The sequence below is a fragment of the Gigantopelta aegis genome, chromosome 13 (assembly GCF_016097555.1).
Source record: "Gigantopelta aegis isolate Gae_Host chromosome 13, Gae_host_genome, whole genome shotgun sequence".
In the NCBI taxonomy this organism is placed as follows: Eukaryota; Metazoa; Mollusca; class Gastropoda; order Neomphalida; family Peltospiridae; genus Gigantopelta; species Gigantopelta aegis.
Window position 1 is genome coordinate 24801661 of NC_054711.1, and position 9619 is coordinate 24811279.

Below are 9619 nucleotides of genomic sequence, written 5' to 3' on the forward strand. Positions count from 1 at the left end.
AAATAATCTTGGGACAACAGTGTAGCGTTTATGGGCTACAAAGTGAGGTCATGGGCGATTTATAAATAGCGGGGTCACTGATCCACATCTACTGCACCGAATCACTGGGCATGCAAATACGTTTTGAATACAAGCGGGTGTCTACATTTATGGACAATTTTAAAATGTTTATTTACTAGACATAAAACAATTCGTAGTGTATCTCAGACTATGCACCGCTTCATTGGTGAGAGACACATTTTATTAAGTATTTCACAGTTTTCACATAGAAAATAGTTTTTGAATGCTTAGATGCGCCGATACATCATACACCGGACAGCACTGTACACATCTGTGTCGAGTGCATGTGGTTTATCTTGATGAACCACTGGCGTAGCAACTAAGCAAGCGGGGAAGGGGCAAGGGGGGCATGTGCCTCCTCACTTTTCTGATATTTTGCTTTATAATAGTGTAAAAGTGTGTAAATATAAAAGTGCCCAACCCCTTTTGGCACCTTCCTTGGTTCCTACACCACTGTGAACTCTCAGACACACTACTACTACTACTAAAATTATGAATAAACTGTAGGCCTACCCGTTTGATTTCATCTATGAATTTAAATCAAATAGCCATAGCAACGTCGTGACGTTTTGTACAAAGAAAAACTTTCCGAATTATCTCCCTTTAATATAGAAAATCGATAATAATTAATAATGAAATAAAAATAAATAAATATTAAATAATAATAAAACATTTCTAAAAGTGTAATTCACGACATGGCAAATGACAAAAAATATAAAATATTCGGTCTACCCTGATATTAGAGTCGACGACAGTTACCTTTTCGCACCCTTGTTTTGTCTTCGTACATAGTGCAGGGCGCACATTGATTAATAGCCCGAGTACTCTGAATGTAAGAGAGCTAGACGGACATTTGGACATAAACACGCTCTCATTACAGTCAGAGACCAACCTTATGTATATTTTTGGCAATTCCTGACTACCAAACGGTAGGCAACGAGTCCTGCTCTAATACCACAACAATCCTATGTTTGACGTCAAATACCTTTACATCAATCATTTTCGAGTTAAGTGATACAAAAAAATCCACATATTAATCACTAATGCACATACTACAGAAAGAAACCCGACAGCACCCACATTCAGCTACGCTTCGTGACACTCCGTCGCAACAATTACAAAGCTCGGCGATCTATTTCGAGACGTAGACCACGTGATCGCGCACTGGGCGATTCCGCCTTGTGCAGCAGTTACAGGGGCCGTCTCATATCAAGCGAAGTTACAACATGGAAGAGTTGGCTAATGCCGTTTTGGATGAATTTGGATTTCATTACGTCATTAAACCAAAACAATTACACATTATTGATTCCATTTTGAATTTGAAGGATACATTTGGGGTGTTATCGACAGGATACGGCAAAAGTATGTGCTACGTACTGCCTCCTCTTATGAGATGACCCCTGTAACTGCTGCACAAGGCGGAATCGCCCAGTCTCGAAATAGATCGCCGAGCTTTGCAATTGTTGCGACGGAGTGTCACGAAGCGTAGCTGAATGTGGGTGCTGTCGGGTTTCTTTCTGTAGTATGTGCATTAGTGATTAATATGTGGATTTTTTTGTATCACTTAACTCGAAAATGATTGATGTAAAGGTATTTGACGTCAAACATAGGATTGTTGTGGTATTAGAGCGGGACTCGTTGCCTACCGTTTGGTAGTCAGGAATTGCCAAAAAAAGACATAGGTTGGTCTCTGACTGTAATGAGAGCGTGTTTATGTCCAAATGTCCGTCTAGCTCTCTTACAGTCAGAGTACTCGGGCTAATTGATTAAGTCAATGTGCATGGCGAGTTGCTGAATACAGTGATTGCTGAATAAATACATTTGTTGCACTATCACGGTTGAAAAACTGTTGAAACATTGTGCCACAAGTTTTTAATACCAGTCTATATTATAGACTTAAAATCCATATTTCGTTAAAAGGTACAATTTTTTAATCACAAGATTTTCTTCAAAGACATTCAGGTGCATTAGTAATGTTCAAACAAAAACTTTTCAATAGCAATTTTGCATTGGAATTTTTTCAGTAGTCTTAAAACGGAAAAGTCATGTACCCAGTTTATGGTTATTGCAATGGCCCGTTCACGCCGAAACCGCAAAATGCGACGATTTCCGCGCGGTAGCCGCTAAGCCAATCGCTCTCTACGTCATTGCATTTAAATTTTAACCGTTCATACCAAAAACGTGCAATAAATTATCTGAACGTCGCGTTTTCCGCTGTCCAGCTGGGCCCATATTTTCGAAGCTATCTTAGCCTACGAAATCGTGAAATCATCGTAAGCTATGACGTCACTATGGCGTGCGCTGTAGTGACGTCACAACCTACGACGGTTTTACGATTTCGTAGCGCTAAGATGGCTTCGAAAATAGGGCCCCAGAATAGCTCGTCAAATGATTGGAGCGCGGTTTCCGAGCAACATTATTGGCCATCTTGAACTGGTTTGGGAGAAATTCAAATACAAAGAAAGAAATCTTTTATTAAACGATGCACTCAGCACTTTTTATTTACGGTTTTATGGCGTCAAACATATGGTTAAGGACCACACAGATATTGAGAAAGGAAACCCACTGTCGCCATTTCATGGGCTACTCTTTTCGATTAACAGCAAGGGATCTTTTATATGCACCATGTCACTGACAGTACATACTACGGCCTTTGTTACACCAGTTGTGGAGCACTGGCTGAAACGAGAAATAGCCCAATAGGTCCACCGTTGAGGATTCAAATACGAAGATGAATATAGATGTGAAAATGTGGTATATAAATTAAAAATACTTTACAAGTCAATGGACGATTACAAAAGAAATTTGGGAGTCAAACAGTTCAACGACTTGATATTATAAGTCACCAAATTATTATTAGGCTATTATTATTATTATTATTATTATGTTTTATATAGGCCGTATTAGGCTTTTTAAATAAAACGTGTTTCAGGGAACATGATGATATATAGAGGATTCGTCACGAGTATTTTTTAATATGGAAAATATCAACCGAGTCTATGTTAATTGGTATTTGTCGAGGCTCTGCCAATACAAATACCGATTAACTAGACGAGGTTGATATTTTACATATTAAAAAACACGAGTAGCGAATTCTATTTATCCTATAACCTATAATTAATTGTTTAGTAAATCACAGTACTAAAGTCGCCTCCATCGGTAATATGACGTCATCACGATTGGCGCAGATTAGTTTGACGTCACGCATTTTAAACAAATCTTTGAAAACGTTACGCTCAGGTACACGGGTCTTGTTCAAGTTGTTGGCTTATAAGCAAATGACCCATCTATGGCAACACATAACCTAGAGACCTTGCAAATTTGTATACCATTATTAAGGGACCGTAACAAAAGTATATTGAAGCCAGAGAGACTAAGTCACTTAGTCTTGATTCTGACCCCCCACCCCCCTCAAAAAGACTAAATGGGCAGTTGACTTTGGCTTCATCCAAATTGACGTTACAGAACAAGGTTTGGAAAAGACCAAAGGAAGACAGTATTTATTCATGAATGCACATAGTGAAACAATGTTTTTAAACAGTGATATGAGGCCAACCAAGGCACTCTGAAAGGCTTTTTAACTATTAAACTATACATCCAATGACAATATGCCCATTGGTATCTTTCATCAGATGCCAATGACATAGGCTCCAAGTTGGCCTATTTCTCAAGTCATATTTTCCAGCAATTTAAGATAATTTATGCTTCTTTTCTCTTCTTTTTTGCTGTTGCAATTGCCGTTTTTCGGCTCTATTCCAGCGCTTGATGTGCAAGGTAGAGATTTTTTAAACAACTTGTATTGTTGTTAATATCTTGATGCAGAGTTGAGTTGTTCCTGTCAAGTCTCTTTTTGTTAATTAGAAGTTACAATATATCGTGAAATGTTTTAATGCGGTTTATTGGGAGAAAATATCACACCCACCCGCGACACGACGCCACACGCAAATTTCGATAAGTGACTCTTATTAAAGAAAATCATCCTAAACACGCTCAAGATGTATAACAACAATTGTTTGTTTGTTTTTTGTTTTGTTTGTTTCATTACTTTATTATTTATTAGTTTTACACATGATTGCCAAACCACTTGTCATACTAAGAGAGCCAACTCTTTACGATCGTTACAACGGCAAGACCTGTGTGGTACCAACATGGCCGTTATAACGAGAGTTGACTGTAATACATACCTAGCCACCTTGATATCCTGGTTTGCATGGGCAGTAGGTCGACAATAAATACCTTGGCCAGTGTTTTGAAGCCTTTTGGGTTGTGTTTGTATGATGATTTTCAAGTTCAAAGCAAATGAAGCCAAAAGTGATAAAATGACTAAATGGAGATGTTGAAATCGTAACCCCCCCCCCCCCCCCAGACTAAGTGACTTAGTCTCTCTGGCTTCAATATACTTTTGTTACGGTCCCTAACCGGGTTAATAAAATAAATTATCACATGGGTTTATGACATGGATATCATGGGTAAGTTATAGGATAAATAAATATAGATAGATAGATAAATAGATAGATAGATGGTCTACCAGTAGATCTAACAGCATTGCGTGAACTCCCATGTTCAAACTTGTATATTTTAAAAAGTATTATAGATACAAATGTGATATTTACAGGGATAGTACACAATGCTTAGATGCACCATCTATAAATACAATTTTATGACCACCTATATATGGTCATCTATACCATATGATGGTGGGCTTCTCTAACGATAGTATTGCTGACAATACTATAGTACACGATACCCTTGCTTGTGTATTGATTACTATTTTGATCATGTATCGATTCCTATTTTGATCATGCATCGATTCCTGTATTAATTATGTATTCATTTACCAACACGAATGTGTACTGGTAGGCCTACGTACATATTGACAAGTTATTTCCTTCACACACACAACCCCCCCCCCCCCAAAAAAAAAAAAAAAAAAAAAAAAAAAAACCCCAACAAAAAAACAACAACCAAACCCGACAATGGACAGAGAATATGTGCCTGCTTATGTCAATGTGTCTATGGATTGTTGTATTTCTATATTAAAACTGTGTTTAATCAGTATTTTACTTTTATCATGTTTATTTTTAATTTTTAAATAACTTCACCTGACCTTCAACTTCTTGTTTTACTGTGAAAACACCGTGAATTGGGTATAATACTAATACTAATAATCTTTACTTAAAGGTTACACAAATAGTAGTGCACTAATCTCCCTTGTGGCCTTCCGTCTATTAAGTATTACAAATTATTACTCAATATATAATGAAATAAACAATGTAATAACAAAACACAACATAATTAATTCTTCACTAAATGCATCGAAACTATATAGGTAAATACCCATAATACATAATTAATACTTTTTTTTCTTCTTTTTTTCACATATACAAACAAATGTTATCACAACTTGATATAATCATAAACAAATATAATTTAAACGTACAGACTCCCGAGTAAAGATTTTACTAAACATTATCAAGAGCCAGTTTTGTTATGATTTTTTTAATATTGTCTTTTAAATGAAGGTAAGGATACACTTTTTAAAATAGAATCTGGGATTGTATTTCATGTTTCAACACTGGAATATCTGAAGGACATGACTATATCGCGATACGCATCGTATCGTCGGCTATGTATCGTGATACGTATCGTATCGTAGGTAGCTGTATCGTGACACCACTGTGACTAGGTGGCAGAAAGAACTATGAATATTCAAATTGTGTCGGTTTTATTTATTTTATTTTTGATTGTTGATTTTATTGTTGACTTAAACTTTTTGTGTGGAGGGTACACTATTGTATGATATCGGGTGCATGCATGCGGCTGTTGTCGTGGCTCGAATCCCAGGCTCAAAAAAACCCAAAAACTATGTGGTTTTTTTTCGGATATGGGCATAGGGGTGAGGAGCCTCAGATCCCTCGGCATGATTTCGTTCGCTTCCGCTTGAAAAAAACAACAAAAGACATGCACATACGCCAAACCTTCCACAATTCAGTATGAACACGTGACTATATTTCGCTTCGCAGCGCGGTTTCCACGCGAACATTCCGCGACAGTGTGAACCCATAGCGGTGCTGAAACCGTGGCGGTGTTCGTCGCGGTAAACGTGCAGTTTTGGTGTAAACGGACCATCATTTTAAGGGCATCCCACACTAGCGCAGCGCGTCGGCAGTGGAGCGTCAATAATGCCCACATATACGCAGCGCGTCAGCATACATAAACGAAAGGAAAAAAGAAGAGAAGAAAACATGGCTCCTAGGAAAATAACTTCCGAGTAAATTGATTTTAATGTATTTATACAGAAGAAGATTACATGTACTTAATAAAAAACGCAAGAGAAAGTGTTGGGTACACGACATCTTACAGAAAAGAAGTCAGTATGGGGAGTATCATCGTCTTGTCATGGAGCTTGAACTAGACACGGAGAGATATAAACGTTACTTTCAGCTGACAATGGAACAATTCAAAGACATTTTAAGACTGATTGGACCAACTATTTAAAAAAAGAACACTAGTTTCAGGCAGATGATTCCATCTCAAGAAAGACTGGCAATGACTCTGAGGTAATGCATTTTTATTTGAACACGTGTGCATGAAAAAGAAACAAACATACTTGGTCAATTTATTTTTTTAAATATCAAACTGGATTTATTAAAAGTATGTAGGTTATGTGACATTGTATAATTCACCAATACACATAATTGTTATTAATACATTTAAAAACAGTCATTTTGGTATTTACATAATTCCAATTTCAAAGTTAATGAACAAACAAAGTAACATATATTTAATAGCAGAGGAAGAAAATATTGCTAAATATATATTTTGCAAAGATACGAATGCATATACATGTACATGAACAAGTGCATGTAGTTCAGACGCACTCGTATGTTAAGGCATCATTGTTATTATTATTATATCCCCATGCGGGATTCCTGTTCATTTCTGCTTGCGGCCATTGTGTTTGATTTAGCGTGTTGCGCGTATTTAGTACAGTTGATTGCTTAGTACAGTTGATTGCAAATAAAGCTGGGTGTTGGGATAAAATTCAGCTTTGTATAATAGTTCGTGAATTATAATATTTTTGCGGAGTTAAACGTTTCAGTGCAGGTACTTGAGATTTCAAAAACATCTCATCTTCGTCAGAAGGCGCATCGGGAACCTTGCTATCCGATAGTTCAGCATAGCCAAGCCAGCAGGATCTAAATTTTCTGGTTTTCGGTCTTTTTGATGGCTTGATGGTTGCTTTTGACTCAGATAGTGGGTCGATGGTAGACTTTGAAGTAGATATTCCTGGATTACTTATTGTAGAAGACTCGTTATCTTCATCAGTAAGACCATCTGATTCTGATAAAATGTCGTTGGTAGAAAATGCTGCTTGTGTGTCGTCGTTGACATCTATGTTTAATGCAAGGTTGCTGCTTGTTCTGTAAAATAAAGTAAGATATAATAATAACGTATTTATTTCACTAAGCTATCTGAACTCTAAAGCTGAATCAATCTATATAGAATGCTATACGAATTTTCCCTAGATGTCATTTTTACAAAATGAGTGAACTTCCCAGGGTATCTGACCGAACAAAATTATGTTAGATACCATGGGTAGTTCATATCGAATAATTAGCAGTTCCATTATATATATTTAAGTGGGCTTCAATGGGAGACAGACTTTTAAAATTTCGAAACAATGCAAATTATCACAAATATGAGGTAAAGTGGTCACCATGTGCATTATGTTCACCAGGTGTGTAATACAAATATTTTCCGTGAAATAAATAATTCACCTACTCAGCATCCTAAATATAGTTGTCAAGGAAGCTCATGACAGCTGCATATTTCCACGGCCGCTTATTACACTTGGTTGCTTGGCCACTTTTTGTCTTCTGCTCTCGTTTAAGTCTAACGCATCTGTCTCTGAGAGTCTTCCAACGGTTTTTGCAATCAGATCCTGTGAACGTAAAATATTTTATAACAAATATGACAATACATGCAATATGATAAGTATTGTTCTATTACAGGTACCTAGCAACAGGCGATTCACTCAGAACTATTGCGTTCAGTTACAGAGTTGGTGAGTCTACATTACAGAACAACATCCCAGAAGTGTGTGATGCTATTTGGGAAAAGGTGGCCCCTGTGTATCTTGCAGCACCGCAATATGAAGAAGACTGGCTAGAAATTGCGAAAGGTTTCAAAGTATGGAACTATCCTAACTGTATTGGTGTTCTAGACGGGAAACATGTAGTCATTCAAGCTCCCGCCAATACTGGGTCAAAGTATTTCAATTACAAAGGAACATTTTCTTTGGTTCTATTAGCTCTTGTGGATGCTGCATACAGATTCATCGTTGTTGATGTGGGTTCATATGGACGCAACAGCGATAGTGGCATCTTTGCTGATTCAAATCTTGGTTCAGCACTTCAAAGTCAAAAGCTACACCTTCCTCAGGATACTCATCTGCCAGGAGCTCACAACTTAGGACCATTGCCTCATGTAATTGTTGCAGACGAAGCCTTTCCTTTGAAGAACAATATAATGCGACCATATCCTGGTCGAAATTTGTCTGAGGAGAAGCGTATATCAAATTATCGCCTCTCAAGAGCCCGTCGTGTTGTGGAAAATGCTTTTGGCATCCTTACATGTAGATGGAGAATATATCATAGGAAAATCAACTTGAAAGTTGGTAGCGTACGAAAGGTAGTATTGGCTACCTGTTGTCTTCACAATTACCTTCAACAGTCAACAACAGGATCAACACTAAATGCACCGACAGATGAGCACGTCAATGATGGTCCTGAAATTAATGGAATGATGAACATTGGCGGAATCGGAAATCACCCTGCTGCAGATTCTGTGCAGATTCATGATCGGTTCTGCCAGTACTTCAATTCTCCAGCTGGTGAAGTGACATGGCAGTATACTACAGTGAGAAGGGGAAGTATAGAGTGAAGTAACCTGTGTCCGTTAGAGCAGGTTTGTCTGTACATAGAAATTATTTGACATTTAAATGGATATTTTACATTGTAATAAAATATTGGTACATTTCTTTATGGATGTTCTCTTCTATATATACATACCACTAGCACTTTCAATCACTGTGCTGATTGTTGACCAGGCATTGGCTGCCATTTCTGTGTCCTTATAATTCACCGACTGGATGTCGTATATGCATGGATGTTTCTGCACCTCGATGATCAATCTTTCTTCGTTAATAAGTTGCTTTGGCATTGGTTTTCAGTGAAATAAAAGAAATTTGTCAATGGTGTCAACTCGTGGTATTTTGGTGGAAGACCTAACATATAACAATATGACGTCATAACATATAACAATATGACGTCATAACATACAACAATATGACCTCATAACTGGGGATTTCTGTGACCGTCGGGGCAGCAAGCAGCAAAAATCGCTCTCAGAACGATCGAAAAAAACTGACGTTGACGCGCTGCCGACGCGCTGCGCTAGTGGAGATTTGTATATTTCATTGGAAGTGATTTTTTGCTGCCGACGCGCAATCGGAACTCCTCGTACATTTCTAGCGTAGCGGAATGTGACGAGGAGT

General features: G+C 37.6%; 1 protein-coding gene and 1 long non-coding RNA gene across 2 annotated transcripts in view; both read right to left on the bottom strand.

The window, feature by feature from the left end:
- The window catches only part of LOC121387730, a 40944-nt gene extending 40305 nt beyond the window's left edge, over positions 1-639 (bottom strand). Inside the window, exon 1 of the mRNA XM_041518927.1 lies at positions 574-639. Within this exon, the coding sequence (XP_041374861.1) occupies positions 574-587 (14 nt within the window). The 5' untranslated portion in view covers positions 588-639. The remainder of the gene's footprint in view (positions 1-573) is intronic.
- A 6039-nt stretch (positions 640-6678) lies between these two features.
- On the bottom strand, positions 6679-9326 carry LOC121387094. The gene is made up of 3 exons (XR_005959782.1): positions 9135-9326; positions 7846-8005; positions 6679-7484 (listed from the first exon to the last, which is right to left on the bottom strand). It is a non-coding gene; the product is annotated as an uncharacterized LOC121387094 (long non-coding RNA).
- Between the last annotated feature and the right edge of the window lie 293 nt (positions 9327-9619).